Source organism: Mustela nigripes, chromosome 6 (assembly GCF_022355385.1).
Source record: "Mustela nigripes isolate SB6536 chromosome 6, MUSNIG.SB6536, whole genome shotgun sequence".
In the NCBI taxonomy this organism is placed as follows: Eukaryota; Metazoa; Chordata; class Mammalia; order Carnivora; family Mustelidae; genus Mustela; species Mustela nigripes.
Window position 1 is genome coordinate 88968175 of NC_081562.1, and position 17815 is coordinate 88985989.

The window sequence follows — 17815 nt, forward strand, 5'->3', positions numbered from 1 at the left end:
CAGAAATACCATTGTCCCTGGGCTATCCTGAAACCATTTTTAGGGCCTGCAACTACATAAACAGTTCTGCTTCTTTTAGGAGAGAACCCTGTATTGTGTGAGTATCATGAAAGAAGGCATTCCACAGGAGCCTACTCTCCCTTATCTGTTACTCTCAAAAACGCTACATTTGAAATTATCAGTGTCCTTCATCCAAGCCCTTATCTATACCAGATACCCAATCCCTCTCCCTGCAAGATAGATTTAGAACCAAACCAAACCTGAAAAAAACAACCAACCAACCAACCAAAACAAAAACACAAAAATGCACAGATAATCCAAACAAACAACAACAACAAAAAACTTGGTCTGGAGAGATTATGAGGTTTCCTTGTAAGGGTCAACTAAACCAGAGGCTAGCAGAGCCTTGTGTGTTTCAGAAACCTAAGTTCTTATACACACATTCCAGGAGAGTCAGCAGGGCCATCACACATTAAAGATTTGAAGCTTAATCAAATTTTACACATAGGTGGAAAGCCTATCTCTTCTCCACAAATACACTGTTCCTCTCCTCCATTCCAATCTTCACTCCTACATAATCTACACTTGGTTTGACAGCTAGCACAATTTCTAGCTGGAATGTGGGAGACAAAAGAAATAAAAGAAACCTGCTCTAGGTTGGAAATACGCAGGGAGCAAGGTGTTCTAAAGATTCTAAACAAGAATGGGGTGTTTTCCTATCTAAATGCTATCAATGTCTTGAAGACTCTGGATAAGGAGATGTACTGATAAAAAAAGGACCATTCCTATAAATTTTAAAAGAATCTATGTGTAACACAAATACATAGTTACTTTTTCCAACCCAAGTTTCTTGCCTGCTTTAGCTGGATCCTTAAGATAACTTTAAAAGATTTTATTTATTTATTTGACAGAGAGAGATCACAAGTAGGCAGAGAGGCAGGCAGAGAGAGGGGAAGGGAAGCAGGCCCCACCTGCTGAGCAGAGAGCCCGATGCGGGACTCGATCCCAGGACCCTGAGATCATGACCTGAGCCGAAGGCAGCAGCTTAATCCACTGAGCCACCCAGGCGCCCCCTTAAGATAACTTTAAATAATTATGCTTCATTAATGTGAAATGGGATGTGATTTCTGATCTTGGGCTGCAGGTACTTAACCAAACTATCAAGCTATCTATATTGATGCTTTATTTGAAACAGTTCTGAGTTTGAGGGTTCTTTTCTTGCATCAAATGAGTGAAGACTCAAAGCGGGGAAGAAAAAAAAAGGTACTTGTCAGTTTGAAAGTCACAGACAGTTTATCTTTCTATAATTAGATTAGGAGGAAAAACCATGAAGAACCCATTGGTGGCAGGAAGAAGCAAGAGTCTTCTAGGGTCTGGCATCTGCAAGGAAATGAGAGAAAAAAAGTTCTTAGTTCCTTTCAGTGATAAAAACACCAACCACATCTGATAATAGGCCATATAACTACAACCTGATTAACATCTATTAGTCAGCTGAAGAATCTGACATTGCTTATTGCAGAACAGCAAGTACCTTCTGACGCTTAGCTCTTCAGTACCACTAAGAAACTTGTTAATTGAATCAAAAACATTCTACAAAGAGATCACTGTACAATCCTGTGTCACCAGTTTCACGACCGAGAAGTAAATCAGGACTATCCATACAATTGACTTCTCCAGACAACTGTGGATTAATTTCAGCTAACGTATATTGATCTTTTTCTCTTCTCATATGCTCTATCTACTCATTAATTCAGTTACATTTTTTGAGCTGTTACAACATACATTAGGGGAATAAAAATTAATATGACATCACCTGCTTTAAGACATTTATCTAGTAAAAAGTAGATTTGTTGATAAAAACATAATGAGATAAAGCATATCAAGTGCAAGGTGAACAAACCCTGTTCATGTATGTGCATTCAAAAAAATCTCCACCAACACTTAAGTTCCTTAAGGGGATAAATCCTATATTCTATTTCTTTTGTGTCTTTCCAAAGAAGCTAGAGAATTCTGTAACAACTGGCATTCAAAAAATGATACTTTATTTTTATTAAGAGGATAAAAAATTCTGTGGCTGTTTAAGGATTGTTACCTAACCTAGGATCATTTTTCTCTCCTGATTCCTCAGAGATTATACAGGAAAATACATTTTTAGCATGTAACGGGTTTAATAGTGAAAAGTTCCCAAGGAGAGAAGATGTCAAGTCTTAGGTATTAGAGATAGAAGTTTCTCCTAGGCTTTCACCTTTATTTTTTTTTTAAAGATTTGAGAGTGAGAGAGAGAGAGACACCATGAGCATATGTACGAGTGGGGACAGGGCAGAGGGAGAAGGAAGCTGCCTTCTCGCTGAACAGAGAGCCCGATGTGGGGCTTGATCCCAGAAACCTGAGATCATGACCTGAGCCCAAATCAAGAGCTGGCTGCTTAACTGACTGAGCCATCCAGGTGCCCTAGAATATTTATTTCTTGTAATCTCTACACCCAATGTGGGGCTCAAACTCATGACCCCAAGATTAAGAGTTGCATGCTTTCCGGAGTGAGCCAGCGAGATGCTCCCAGACCGTTTGTATTAGGTAGTAATCCGTACTATATGAGAACCAAGTGTCTTGGGCAGTGTGTTGGAGAAGGATTCAAAGTTCACCATTTATCCAGGTGCTGTGTGCTTTCCTGACACACCCCAGTGCTGTCCTGTCTCTTTCCATTCTGGGGCCAAATCCCATTTTCTGGTTCTTCATGTATTTAACAATTTTACAAAATGTACCAAGAAAAATGGCTAGCACCTAGAAGCAACCCATAAATATCATCGTCCATAGTTAAGGGGTATTTGGTTTTAGAATCTCTTTTCTGCTTCCCACCAGGAGAAACATCAGTTTAGGTATAAAATGAACCCTAACTCACTGGAGATCCATCTGCTTCACTGCCCAGAGGAAGTGAATGAACTGGAAGGCAAGAGGCCAATTACTCACTCCTTAAATAAATATTCACAGGGGGCTTACTATCTGCAAGACAGTGAGGACATAGTCTCTTTCCTAGCCTAACAATATTCCTTTTGGCAGGAGCAATACGGCTGAGCAACCTCAGCCAAAAAAGCATTGGAAGAATCAAATTTGGCTCTTCCATAGTCACATAGGGTTACCTCAAGGAAAGGTTTCATCTTTAGAAAGTGAAAGATTTTAGGCTCTTCATACAGATTTTGTAAGATCTTGCGAAATCAAATATTCAGATAAGATCAACAGTGCAAGCTTCTTAGAGACCCCAAACTTTTAACTGCTCATTAAAAAGAGTATGAATTTTTTGCTGAGTGTTAAACTGTACTGCACAGGGGAAGAATTGCAGAGCAGTGAAGCACAGCTGTCTGATTAATCTCAGTCCATTAAAAAGGCATGATAGATCTAGAATGCAACTTTGATTAAAAAAAAAAAAGAAAAAGAAAAAGGAAAAAGGCAGTGTGTACTAACGTTAGGGAAAACAACTTGGCATGTTAACAGAATTCTAATTTAACCAGTAAATGCTTATTCATTAGAGCCATAACAGAAGCTATATACTTAAAAAACACAGGCACACACAAAGCTTTAATTTGATACCATAATCTGAAAGAAAATTGGACCCGAATTGCTTTATGTCCAGTTAAATCTTGCTACTATCTGAAGAGATAGAGAAATAAAACTGAAACACTTACTTGATGAGATATTCAGTTACTGTGCATTTCCATCTATGGAGTAGAAATATTTCAAAATAAATACACCATGACAATTGAAATTCACTCCTTCCCCTATTCTTACTAAACACAAATGACTTATTCTTGGGGTATACTGAATTACAATATAAAAGTGAAAGAATTTAAAATTAGTGATTGGATTCTGTTCAAGAGCATGGAAAAGAATACTTTATTACCTATTAAGCCTTTAGGCATATGATTTGGTGATCTCATTTTTAGGGAAATTCAAGTACCCAAAGGAAAATATTTTATTTTTTTTTAAAGATTTTATTTATTTATTTGGCAGACACAGATCACAAGTAGGCAGAGAGGCAGGTTAGGGGGGGAGAAAGCAGGCTCCCCGCTGAGCAGAGAGCCTGATGTGGGGCTCGATCCCAGGACCCTGGGATCGTGACCTGAGCTGAAGGCAGAGGCTTAACCCACTGAGCCACCCAAGTGCCCCAAGGAAAATATTTTAAAGGAAGTCCTCTAGCCACCTAAAAAATTAGGTCAAACAGTAGCACACACTGAATCAAGGGAATCTGCATTTGAGGGCAACATTAGGAAAGTTTGTATTAAATAAAAATGATAGTATTTTGGGTGTTCCATATGTGGGAATTTATCAGGGTGATATGATATGAATTTAGTACCTATTTACTAGGCACAGCCTCTGATATCCAGGGAAGACATTAGAAATTTCTTATGCTAGTTTCTATAACTTGTTACTTACATTTTCTTTCTCCTCATTTCCTTTTAGCTCTCTGCAATACAATTTCTAATCCCAGTTTCTACTGATATTATACTTTGAGTGTCAGCGATGAATTCCTACTACCCGATATCAGTAGACTTTTCACTGTCTCCAAATTTACCCAAGGTATTTGATGTCAGCGGCCGTCCGGTTTGAAAATATTCTTTTGGAATTTTTTTTGTATTTTCTTATTCATAATTTCCTGCTACTAACTGGGGCAGGGACTAGGGTGGAGTGAGGTGCTCAGAATGCAAAATCTGAGGAGGTACTCACTCTTGGGGTCATCTGAGGTAATGAGTTCACACTGAATATGTCTTTGAAGAATCAAAACCAACTGTATTCAGCACAATGAAAAGAGTAAAAGCATCTTGCCTTTATTTCACTTACTGTTTTTCCATGGCAGAACATATGGCAGAGACTTAGGAACACGCATGCCTGAAGCCAGGTTACTCTTATGTTCCACAACTATGTTGCTTGCAGGGCTACAAAAAAAAAAAAAAGACAAATTTGCCTTTGCCAGCATATCTACATTCCTCAGGCAGGCACACACAAGACAATCAAAATGTGTTTTTTGTAATTTGGGGGAAAACAGCAAATTACATTCTGAAATGTAAACACATTTCCATCAAAACATTCTTGCAATTAGAATGATTACTACTTCTCTGAAAAGCTCACTGTTTTGTACAAGCATTAAGATGGGTCTCACCATTTTCATTTTCCAGAAACTGAGATAAACAGCAATGCCATCTACTGTTCAGCTGTATGACAGGCTCATCAGCTCACTCAATAAATGTAAGAGACAAAATAAAATGCCAAGACAACCAAGCCAAAGGCAACAAATCTCACAGAACTGAGGTAAAATTAATACTGTACTATTAAAATTCATCTTTAAGTTTTTCCATCTTAGTGCACACACAAAATAAGGTACATGTACAATTACCAACTCATCTTTGGAGCTAAGAAATAAAAATTGGTAAGTATTCTATTTGGGGAAAAAAATGGAAGTCTCGCATCTCATTCCTTTGTTTTCTGATCCATAAATATTCTCATCTCTGAATATCTGAAACTTGATCTTTTTTTTTTTTTTTTTTTAAAGATTTTATTTCTTTGTCAGAGAGAGAGAGAGCGCAAGCACGTGCACAAGCAGGCAGAGGTGGAGAGAGAAGCAGGCTCCCTCCAAGCAAGGATCCTAGGACCCTGGGATCATGACCTGAGCCACGCAGGCATCCCTGAAACTTGATCTTTTAAGGTTTGAAGATGAAGTAGTAATGAGAAATCTCATAGATTTAAGTTAGATAGAGGGGTGCCTGGGTGGCTCAGTCGGTTAAGTGGTTAAGTATCTGACTCTTGATCTCAGATCAGGTTTTGATCTCTGGCTTATGAGTTCAAGCCCCACACTTAGATACAAAATCAGAGGAGATGCATTTTCTTCCCTATCCAATAGGTACTCTGGCTTGCCCAATTTCAAATTAAGAACTTTTAAGTTTATTTTTCCTTAGACACTAATTACCCAGAGAGGTGTCGTTGGAGAATATTTTCCAAAGCATTAAAATAGTGCCAACTCCGCAAAAAACCCAACTTAGACATAAGAATGTCTGGTGCCACTGTCTCCCTTGCTAGACTGTAAACTAGTATTTCTGTGTTCCCACAGGGATTAACACAAACCATGTGGCCTTTTTATGAATTGAGGAATAAAGAAAAAAAAAATAACCCATCAAAACTATCTAAGTTACCACCAAGTAACATCATTAACGAAAGAAACCAAACCATGCTTTGGTGGCTTCTTTTGGTACCAGAGCACTTAGATTTTGGGAGGCAGTGCTGGGAATGAGCCTATTTCATTTACCTGTTGTTGCCACAGTAGTTGGCTGTGCCCCAGACAAATGGGGTGCTGGTCTGTTCCCACAGATCTGCCAAAGAAAGCAAGACATAGTTTGTGGCATCCCTAGGTAAAACACCAGTTTATGCTAGTTGAATCTGTAAGTTGGGAAATAATACACCTAAGCTTAGAGAAGCAAGTAAAAATTGATCAAGTACCTGCCGAAGTGACACAGTAGCAGGAATTTAATTGAAGGATATAAATGCAAGCAACATAAATAATAATAAACATGCCCAGTAACAACCAAACACAGATGGTACAACACAATTTATGGAAAAAGGCAGTTGTAAAGAAGTGCTTTTTCTAATCGAGAGGGATAGGCTGTTCCACATGCCTGCACAGTGATACAAATGTGCTCATTTGGGGGCCCAATACAAATAATAAGGCGTTCTGAACATGGGATGCTCATAAAAAAGGAAAATCTTCCTTCTGCCTAAACTAAATGACTTGAGATTTAGACATTATGAAAAATAAGATGTAGGTACAATCCACCTTTATCCCAATCTTCATCGCAAGGAGGGCACTGCCATGTGCTCTCAGCCAGAGTCTCTTGTCCAAGGTTCCTGGTTTGGTTGACTGCAAGATAATAAGGATTCTGATGTAAGAAGGGGACATCGTCAGGTTATTATTTTTAAAGGGGTTAAGTGGCTTAAAAGCTTTCAGGGTAGCCTAATAGGTCTTTGTTTCTGAAAAATGGATGCTATGAAAGCTAAACAGAGGTCTTATCCCCTTGCTGACAGAAGAAAAAGCAGAAACTAGAATGTTTACCATATTTACGGCAAAAAAGGATTTTTATTTTTAGATAAATTGGTAAGATGGATCAGGTTGTTCAGAAGAGAAAGCAGTCTGATAAACACAGCCTGACAACCTTTTACGGATGAGATAAAATACTCAAGGGCAGAAAGGTACTATTCTTCTGAAATGATGAAAGCCAAAAATCAAGCTGACAACGCAGCGTAATACAAATCGGAAGGGGCTAACCTGTAAGATGGAAACCTTTCAGCTAGTCTTACCAACATCCTGCTCAATACAACTTTTATCATCACAGCTTGAGATATGATGACTGATTTCGGCCCGAGGAACCTGGTGACGAGCATTGAAGGGACAAGTAGCCAATTTGTTTGCGACATCAGGATGATTCTGTGGAAAAAAATTAAGGGGTCTGTCAATTCTTTCTCTTCAGATTCAAAGGGAGTGGCCTAGCCTTACTCTATAAATGACTCCCCTAAAATCTCGCAATAAACTTGCCGCTTAACTGTGGTAGGTAAACTCATGGTAGAAAATTAAGAGGGAATGAATTATTTCTCACTTACACAAACTGTACAGATGACCTCAAACTCATCAAAATGTAAGCTTCTTTATTATGTTCATAGAGACCGACAACACAGATACTGAGTTCACAGTGACTTTTATAAGGAAGTAAATAGTGAATTTAAAATTGGTTATTTATTTTAAGATTTTATTTACTTATTTGACAGAGAGAGGGACAGTGAGAGAGGGAACACAAGCAGGAGGAGTAGGAGAGGGAGAAGGGATCTTGACCTGAGCTGAAGGCAGCAGGCGCTTAATGACTTGAGCCAGCCAGGCACCCCAGGATTGGGTATTTGAACCACATTTCTCAGGGTCCCAAGACTGGCAGAACAGCCTGTAATGGTGGAACTCTCTGGATGTCTCTGAAGGGTGATATTCAGGAAACAGTAACAAGAAAACCTACTCTTAGTCCGTACTGCAGTCCAGCCCTGCTACCGCTATGCAATAGTGCTGGCAAACAGCTGTGGGGAGGGAGCCCTAGAAGAAGCTGGCTGAGGAGTTTTCAGATTAACACAGGGATACTTATTTAAAGTAATGGTGCCTGAAATGGTGCTGTGGAAAATTTGACATTTATTTCAACTATTTCATAAAGGAAAAGCCCAAATGGGAGAGGCTGCTTGCTGATCAAGTTCTTTACTTTAAGACAAAACAAAAAAAAACCAAAGTGCTAATATCACCCAAATCCTACAGGAAGCATATTAGGTATTAAGAAGTTGATTTATTAGAAGGAACAAAACATTTATCACAAATTATACTCAAAAGAGTAAAAATAATGTGAAGTGGGAGGACACGAAGAAAAAACAGAGGATGAAGAAAATTATGAGGGCAGTTACCTCCATGATTTTCATAAGGGATACTGAGCTTTCCAGTGCAGAGAGGTTTGCGGTCAAAGATTAAGAGGTTTAGAAGAGGGGAGTGAAAGGGGTGCCTGGGTGGCTCAACTGGTTAAGCATCTGACTCCTGATTTCAGCTAAGGTCATGATCTCATAGTCCTGAGATGAAGCTCTGGGTTGGGCTCTGAGCTGGGCATGGTGACTACCCAAGATTCTCTTTCTCTCTCTTTCTCCCTCTGCTCCTCCCTCCCCTCCCCCCAAAGTGCACATGCTTTCTTGCTCCCTCAACAAAGGAAAAAAGTGAGTTAAAGAAAATGTCTTTTTATTGCTTGGTTTTCTTTCCCAACCTTTGTCCTTGGGGACATGTTTGCAATCCTAGGGGAAGAAGTTGTGGTGGGATCTGGGGGCCCACATTATCCAGGTGCAAATTTAAGGGATCTTTGCTCTAGAGATTTAAAAGAGCTGGAGAAATGATCAACAATGGCATCATAATCATGTCATTAGGAATGCAAAAGAACACACTTTAAAGGATGTTAATGCATACATGAATTATATGGAGTTTGGATTAAATACCAAAAATGCTGTCCAAGCATAAATCCTGCAGACCTTTGGCCTTTGTATCTGACATCTGTATTCTAACAATCCTTACAAAGTGCCTCAATTAGTCTGCTAGCTTTAAAGTAGTTTATGTCATCTAAGACTACAAAAGAGTGACCAGAAAAAAAAAAACCTCTGCCTAGTTGTCTCCCACCCCCACCAAAAGATGCTTCAACTAAAGACTGAAACTTGGAGAAACCATTATTTTTAGGAATAATCTAACCTCTAGCTGCTCAACTTCTCTAAAAATTCCAAGCAAAAATAAAGATAAATGTATTATGGCACTCAAACCTTATCAGGACAACGAACACATAGAATTCACAAGGCAAAAGGGATTTCTCATTGCTAGCCAACATTACTGTTTCTTCTGTTTTATAAAGTGTGAGAAGAGTATATAGAGGACGCTCTGTCACTAGTTAGGTAGAAAAAAACAGAAACAAGAAAACACGTATGTACCCAAAGAAATGGACTCATTTCTATAAATTTGGCACTTAACACAGAAGCGTTAATGCCCAAACCAAGTCTGGCATTAAATTAAAACATTTTTGCTAAAATTATATGATACTTTCAAAATTTGGCTTTTTAAAAGAACTCAAGAGGTCATTACAAGGAAAATTATGAAAATAATGTCTTACCTTTCTGCACTTGATAAGATGATAAGGAAACCTGCAGGCCCTGATCTGGTGGTTTTTATCATAGGGGCATTGTAATAGCTTTTCAGGGTCCAGGGAATCGACTGAAAGAGAGAAGGGAAGGATAAACATACAGCTTAAGCTTTAAGCCTTTGTAAAACCACAGTATTCCAGGCACACTGGATTTTTCAACAGAGTCTACAAGAATAGAACAAGACAGTCTTCACAACAACTTGGAATTTAAAAAAAAAAGGGTGACTAAACATTTAAACATGAAAACATAACTCCAAGATAAAACTGTATTACCAACAAATCTTCCTAAGTACAGCAAAACAAGCTATCACGGGATAGGATCTTGGCTCGTATTTAGTTGTATATAAATTTGTTTTACACTAAAGGTAACCAACAATGAAAAGAATAATAAAGTTACATGAAATGATATCCTCTTTTTCTTCCTAGAAGTGCTAATTCAGGGTCATTCTTATCTCTAGCTCGCCTAACCAAAGCCTCTCAACCAGTATGCTAAAGTTGGAATGGATGGTGTGCCCATATATTGATGCAGGCTACCTGTGCACACATGCCTCCTGTCCCCACCAGTCATTTCTAGGGCAAGTTAAGGGCAATTAATCCCCTTTGCCAGCATTCTTGCCTATTTACTAGTATGCTATGACATGAAAAAAGATCAGTTATAAGCTCTACGGAAGCTTGATAGATGATTTCTTTTTCATCTGTCTGCTTGGACTTATTACTGTAAGTAGTTCTTGATCTTGATTACGCTCGATACCTCTCAAAAGAAACCAATACCTTTATCAGATAGGGTGGTTTTATTTTTCATAGTTTGACACACAGATGAGAAAAAAATCAGAGAATTCTTGAATCTAGTGATTATCAAGTTAGACAGATGAAAAAATAATCTGTAAAAACAGAATGTGCTAAGTTTAAGATAACTGCAGACATATGGGGATGCTCTGTGAAAGAAAGCCTCTAACCTAGATCATTCTACTTAAAACTTCCCTTAGAAGACTATACTTTCAGAAATCATCTCTATAGTTACTAAACAAGTTTCTCTAAATGTGTAAAGCTACACGTAGGCTTTACAAATTTTAGCAAGCTTGATTAAGGAAGGGAAATTAAATGGTTAAACACATTCTCAATATATTATGGGGACAAAAGGTGACCTAATAAAATGCTGTTACCATCATTGAAGGCAAAGATAAAAATGAAATAAGATAAACAATTCACATTTGATAAGGAGCTTATAAACCAGGAGACTGCTATGAGAATCAGAAGCCAGTGGGGAATTGAAACAGACAGTTTCACTGGAGGAGTGGTAAACATGGAATAAATTGCTAACCATGATCGTGATGCAAATGAGCCAGAAAGGTGATCTGAAGGACAGAATGAATAGGAAGGAAAAGTCTTAGAGGACAAGCAAGTTTATTATGCCAACCAGGCTCATCCTGACCAGCAATTTTTTCACATTTCTGAAGCTTCAGGACACCCAGGGACAGTTTACAGATACAATTCTTATTACTTTCCCTTCATTTAATCCTTTCCATCATGAGCAAATATTAGGCCATGTCACCAGCTGACAGACTAGACATACCTTATGATTCATACACATTATGCTGCCCATACAGTGACATATATCACAGTTGGTAATGATGACTTCCTACCATAATGTTTTATTTCTTGGCCTCTGGTAACTTAGGTTAGCTCTAAACTGTTTTTCTAGATTAAAAAATTTTTATTTTATTTTTAATTAAAAGTTTTTAATGGTGGCAAAAATATACATAACATATAACTTAATGTCTTAATTAATTTTAAGTGCATAGTTTGACAGTGTTAAGTATAGTCACATTGTTATGCAACCAGTTTCCAGACTTTTTCATCTTGCAAAACTGAAACTCAATATCCATTAAGCAATAATTCCCCATTCTCTCCTCTCCCCAATCCCTGGCAACCACTAATTCCACTTCTTGTTTCTATGAGTCTATTTCAGATACATTATGTAAGTAAAATCACAGTGTAGGTATTTTTTTGACTGACTTATTTCATTTAGCATAATGTTCTCAAGGTTCAACCATATTGTAGCATGTGACAGGATTTCCTGTACCTATTTTGCTATTTGTTTATTTTCTTTAAGTTTTTATTTATATTTTTTAGTAATCTCCACCTCCAGTGTAGGGCTTGATCTCATGACCCTGAGATCAAGAGTTGTATCTGCCTTCAACTGAGCCAGCCAGGTGCCTGCCTTTTTTTTTTTTTTAAACTTCATATATCTTGGAGCTCCTTCTATGTCAGGATATAAAAAGAATATTAAAAAAACAAACCAAAACCCCCAAACCAAACCAAACAGGAATACTTCAGTGCTGCATATGGATGTGCCATGGATTCTTTTTCTTTTTTTTTAGATTTTATTTGAGAATGAGAGAGAGAGAGAGAGTACCAGAGGGGAGAGGGTCAGAGGGAAAAGCAGATTCCCCACTAAGCAGGGAGCCCGATGCAGGATTTGATCCTGGGACTCCAGAATCATGACCAGAGCTGAAGGCAATTGCTTAACCAACTGAGCCACCTAGGTGCCCATGTGCCATGGATTCTTAATAATTTCTCTTACTGATGGACATTTAGAGGTCATTTCCAGTTTTTACTGTTATATAAAATGCTGTGACTAACAATCTGGTAAATGCTTGTGTTCTAGGAGTATTTTTTTGGGAAGATACCCAAAAGCACTGCATTGAGGCCTAGGTGCATTTAAAGTAACAAATACTTTGTACTTGTAATAAGTACTATCAAACTGCTCATCACAAATTCTATCTGGCTTTTGGGGAATACAACTTAATTGCAGAAATAGAGTAGGCCCTGTGGACAAACTCTCTCCAAAACCACAGACTCAGACGTTTCTCACACCTTGATAGGGCCTGAAACCCAGGGGGAGAAATGGAGGAAACTTCATAGAAATAGGAAGGGTGGGGCGCCTGGGTGGCTCAGTGGGTTAAAGCCTCTGCCTTCGGCTCAGGTCATGACCTCAGGGTCCTGGGATCAAGCCCCGCATCAGGCTCTCTGCTCAGCAGGGAGCCTGCTTCCTCCCCTCCTCTCTCTACCTGCCTCTCTGCCTACTTGTGATCTCTATCTGTCAAATAAATAAATAAAATCTTTAAAAAAAAAAAAAAAAAAAAAAGAAATAGGAAGGGAGACCTGACAAAAGTTTCATCAGTTAAGAGGTACAGTCCCAAACAGAAGCTGGAGAGCTTTAGATCAGATTAAGATTATAGTTGAAGGACACCTGGGTGGCTCAGTTGGTTAGGCAACTGCCTTCGGCTCAGGTCATGATCCCGGAAGTGCTCAGATCGAGTCTCCCACGAGGCTCCCAGCTCTGCAGGGAGTCTGCTTCTCCCTCTGACCTTCTCCCATCTCATGTTCTCTCTCTCTCTCTCTCTCAAATAAATAAATAAAAAGAAAAAATATTATAGTTTAAGGTCAATTTGGGAAGAAGATCAAGTATATCCTAGGGCAGTGTTAAATTATTTGGGGACTATGTTAAAATGCAGATTCTGATTCAAAAGGTCTGGGACCGGGCCCAGAGATTGTGCATTTCTAACAACTTCCAGGTGATATTTTTCTAAGAAAAAAAATTATGGCTGAAAAAAGTAAAGAATGAGAGACATAAAGAGGAGTTGTTGCTTTCTAATTTAATGGAGTAGTAAGCTTCTAGGAATAAATATAAATCTACCTATGTCACATGGAATTCCAGGTTTACATTAAAGTATCTTTAAAAATTTTTTTAAAGATATTTTTTATTTATTTGACAGAGAGAGAGCGAGAGAGAGGTCACAAGTAGGCAGAGAGGCAGGCAGAGAGGGGGAAGCAGGCTCCCTGCTGAGCAGAGTGCCCGATACAGGGCTTGATCCCAGGATCCTGGGATCATGATCTGAGCCAAAGGCAGAGGCTTTAACCCACTGAGCCACCCAGGTGCCCCCATTAAAGTATCTTTTTAAAATATTTTGCCTATTGGGACACCTGGGTGGCTCAGTTTGTTAAGCGGCTGCCTTCGGCTCAGGTCGTGATCCCAGAGTCCTGGGATTGAGTTCCACATCCGGCTCCTGGCTCATCCTCCCACTCTGCCTGCTGCTCTCCCTGCTTGTACTAGGCCTCTCTGTTAAATGAATAAATAAAACCTTAAAAAAATTCTTAAAAAAAATTTTTTTTTCCCCTATGTATTTGAGAGAGAGAGTGAGAGAGCACACAGGCAAGGAAAGGGGCAGAGGGAGAAGCAGGCTCCCCACCAAGCAGAGAGCCCCATAAAAGGCTCAATCCCAGGACTCTGGGATCATGACCCAAGCTGAAGGCAGACACCTAACCGACTAAGCCATCCAGGTGGCCTACATTAATATATCTTAAGAAAAACTAAGGAGGTAGGGGAGGGAGCCCTAAGGCAGACCAAGGAGAATCAGTTTTCTAGATCAATGATTCTCAAAGTGTGGTCCTCAGATCAGTAGCCTCAACTGAGAACATGTTAGAATTGCAAATTCCTGAGCCCCAGACCTTCTAAATCAGAAATTCTGGGGGTAAGCAACAACAACAACAAAACACACAAAAAACCCCAAACCAACCAACCAACCAAACATACAAATTCTGGGTTAAGTCCAGCAAGCTAGTTTTAACAAACTCCCCAGGTGATCTTGCTGCATGCTCAAGTTTGAGAATCTCTGATGTAGATATTTAATGAAGACTATTTCCATAAAAATATCGGTGATTAAGATTCTTTGAAGGTAGAATGGAACTAAAAAAATACCCTTTAGTTGGAACTTATTAACTCCAAAGAGACTCTGAACAATACAGCAAAGTAAGAAACAAAGTAGGCCCTGTTGTCAAGTTTCATCCACTCACTGATGCCGTTGTTCCTTAAATTTGGTCAGGATCTAGAAACCACAGTGCCTTATGGTATCCAGTGTGGCACTGCTTATGAATAACGTGTGACTCTCTCCCTAACTATGTCACCTTGGACAAATCAGTTAATCCAGGTTCTGTTTTCTCAGATGTAAAATCCAAACATTAAATGAAATGATTTTTTCAGTCTCTTTTGTTTCTACATTTGTATTGTTCTAGATGCTAGCTTCCTTCTGACTTCTTGGGCCATCTAAGATTCTTGAATCACTTGAGAAATAAGAACTCTTCATAGGATTTCTTTAACCCCAAGAACTCAATGTAGATCAGCATTATTAAGAATATCATATTGTCCCTCATAATAGAAAACAGACGTTATAGTTACTATCCCCTTGTCTTTAATAGGAGAAACTGAAGTTCTAAGAAATTATGTTTCATTTAATAAAAATATAGTTTAACACAGATGACCCAGCTGTAGCCTTTTCAAAGACTGATAGATTTCAAGTGTCTTATTTCAAATTTGGGAACTTCTCTACCACCACACAGACAACCTCAGCAGTTGATGGAGAAATGTGAATCTTTCCAAACACACCCTAAGAGTCTTGTCAGACATAAAACTATATGTAAGAAATTTAACTTATTTTCTAAAAACAGTAAGAAATACATACTGTAAGTTTCTTCCATGTTGGAAATGAAGAAGCTGAATCCAAGCACTGAGGGGGGAAAAAAAAAGCAGTGGTTCAGTAAATAGGACTACTAATTTAAAGTGTATTCAGGTGATAAGATAGTGTACTTTAAGTGCCATTACAACAACCTGTCACTGTTTACCATCCATTAGGGTTGGTATTTAACATTAAAGGGGCCAAGTCAAGACCACAAGGGTACTACTATTTAAACTTTAGGATAAACATAGGAATAAAGTACTCTTTTAAAGCTCTCCTCTGAAGTTCTTAAAAATACAGGATGGACAGGCTGCCAGTCTTGCTCTCTCCTGGCACCTGGGAATGCTGGAAGTCTAGGTCCACCAGTATGCACTTAGTCCATCCAATAAGCCCAGAGACATTGCTAGCTTACTATTTTTTGAAAAAGATTTTATTTATTCATTTGAGAGAGAAAGAGAGTGAAAGCGTGAGCAGTGGGGAGTAGGGAGTGGGAGAAGCAGACTCCCCGCTGAGCAGGGAGCTTGATGTGGGGGCCCTATGCCAGGACTCTTAGATCATAACCTGAGCTGAAGGTAGTCACCTTACTGAACCACAAGGTACCCCTAGCTTACTAGTTCTATGACTTCTCTAAATATGATCAGGAAGTGTCACACTTACTCCAGTGATGCTTCACCTCCCCTCTCCTCCACCAATCCCATATACAAAAATGGACAGACTTTAGGTTAAATCTCTCCAGTTAGTAGTCACTTCCTCTAAGCACTGAGGGAAAACTTCTGATTGTTAGGACTTAACGACTATCCATTTTATGGATAATACAGTAATAAAAGAACAAGTCTGTAACAGAAATGTGGAAGATAAACGACAAGAAATGATCCTGTAGTTTGAATCCTCTTCTACCGAAGATCTCCCCCCATTTAGCACTGTGATTAAATAAACTAATCATTATGGGAAAAAACTGAATTTATAGAAGACCATTCTCATAGGAAACTTCTGAAAATTAGCTAGGGTTACAGTTGTTGTCTCTAGGGCAAGCTCTCCTTTGGCCCATCTTACAGTTCCACACCCCTTCCCCCCATTCTATGACATAAGCAGCCCTGGAATCTGAGGTAGGAAATACAAGTGATCAGCTGGAACTCTAGTTTGGTAATCTGCCACACAGCCTATTTGTTAATAACATTTACTAACAAAACTGCTGGAAAAAAAATTTTTTTTTCATGTCTGGATTAAGAAATTCTAACTTTCCTTTTGACAACTTTTAGTTATACTTTATACTTACTCATTAACTATAAGATGTTTGGAAGGAAGAACCAAGTAGTATGTTCCCTGATTTTAAGGTATTTATAGAGGAACAATCAGCACGAGATTCAGCAACTTACGGAAAGCCAGCCTGAACTCTGGGGGCAAAAAGACTAATTACAGTAGATTCAGGGTACTGAAATCCACAGCTTTATCATTCAGCCGTGTCCACTTAAGTATCTTCCGTACCAAACTGTTAACGGGCGATTCTTTACCTTTTCCCTAGTACTAGACCGCGGTGAAACGGATAAATTACGCGATGCAGTCAAGTTTGGGGGCTGGATGCAGTCTGAAGCAACTGGTTAAACTCTTAACAGAGCTGGGGTCTTGGTAAAACAATCCTTTTTCTTCCTTCAAACAAAACAATCAGAGGAGATTTAAGCAATGGGACTCAACAGGAGGTGGGGAAGGTGGTTAACTTAAAACAATGTACACAGAGGAGGCAGGGAGGCCCTCGAGGGGGCTGCGGTGCTGAGAACCCACAAGGCCCAAGGCTACAGGCTGGTGGAAAGGGAAGACATCAGGTGGTGAAGGTATCCCAGAACCCTAAAGGTGAGTGTTTGTGGAGGCCCCAAGCCAGGCGGGGACGTCTTTCTTACCTCGGTCGAGACACGTTCTCTCCACAGCCGCTTTCTCCCCGCATCGGCGCCCAGCAACGCTCACTTCCGCCCCTGACGTTAGGGGGTGGGGCCCCCACTTCCTATGACGCTGGTCTAGGCTCCGCGGGAGCCAAGGGGACCCTCCCTCCCGGGCCTTCCCGGGCCACGGCGCCTTGGCCAGTTCTCACTCTTCCCGTTCCACTTCCTCGGGCCATTTTCCTATTTCAGCCCCTGCTTGTGGGGTCTCCGGAATGATAGTGGCCTTGCGTGGGTGAAACTCACCCAAAGCCTTCCCGGGGCTTTGTGGCGGCCATCTTAGGAAAGAGAATGAGGGCTTAGATACGGGCACCGCGCAGGGGAAGGGGACTGGCTGGTGTCGGCTGCTGGCTGGGAGGAAGCCTTGTTTGTGGAAGTTGCCTAGCCAAAATAACCAAGGAAGGGGAAGCTAGTTTTCGTTGAGCAAACATTGTAGAATCTTAAAATCCAAACGTCAGTAGTAGTAAGAATGCTTGGAGGAAGGATGCCCTAGTTAGATTAAAGGGAGTCAGAGTTGAGAGAGCTCAATGCTCAGTGAAGAGTTGGGAGAGGTGAAGAGGGCCAAAAAGTTATAACTTGATAATGGAAACCCAAATATAGATTGCGAGTCTTGTGGAAACCGTGACACACACACACA

The 17815-nt window shown here is 39.7% G+C and overlaps 1 protein-coding gene across 3 annotated transcripts; it reads right to left on the reverse strand.

Moving 5' to 3' along the window:
* Nucleotides 1-1168: 1168 nt before the first annotated feature.
* On the reverse strand, nucleotides 1169-17392 carry GTSF1 (gametocyte specific factor 1). Of its 3 annotated transcripts, XM_059404882.1 has the most exons (10): nucleotides 17143-17392; nucleotides 16759-16894; nucleotides 15254-15298; nucleotides 9702-9802; nucleotides 7339-7465; nucleotides 6818-6901; nucleotides 6293-6356; nucleotides 4834-4928; nucleotides 3681-3713; nucleotides 1169-1380 (listed from the first exon to the last, which is right to left on the reverse strand). In XM_059404882.1, exons 3-9 carry the CDS (start codon nucleotides 15267-15269, stop codon nucleotides 3697-3699), a joined length of 504 nt encoding a protein of 167 aa, XP_059260865.1. In that variant the 5' UTR covers nucleotides 15270-15298; nucleotides 16759-16894; nucleotides 17143-17392; the 3' UTR covers nucleotides 1169-1380; nucleotides 3681-3696. The 3 variants fall into 3 exon arrangements, with proteins under 3 accessions (XP_059260865.1, XP_059260866.1, XP_059260864.1); XM_059404883.1 differs by lacking the exon at nucleotides 16759-16894; XM_059404881.1 differs by lacking the exons at nucleotides 16759-16894; nucleotides 17143-17392 and adding an exon at nucleotides 12985-13136.
* Between the last annotated feature and the right edge of the window lie 423 nt (nucleotides 17393-17815).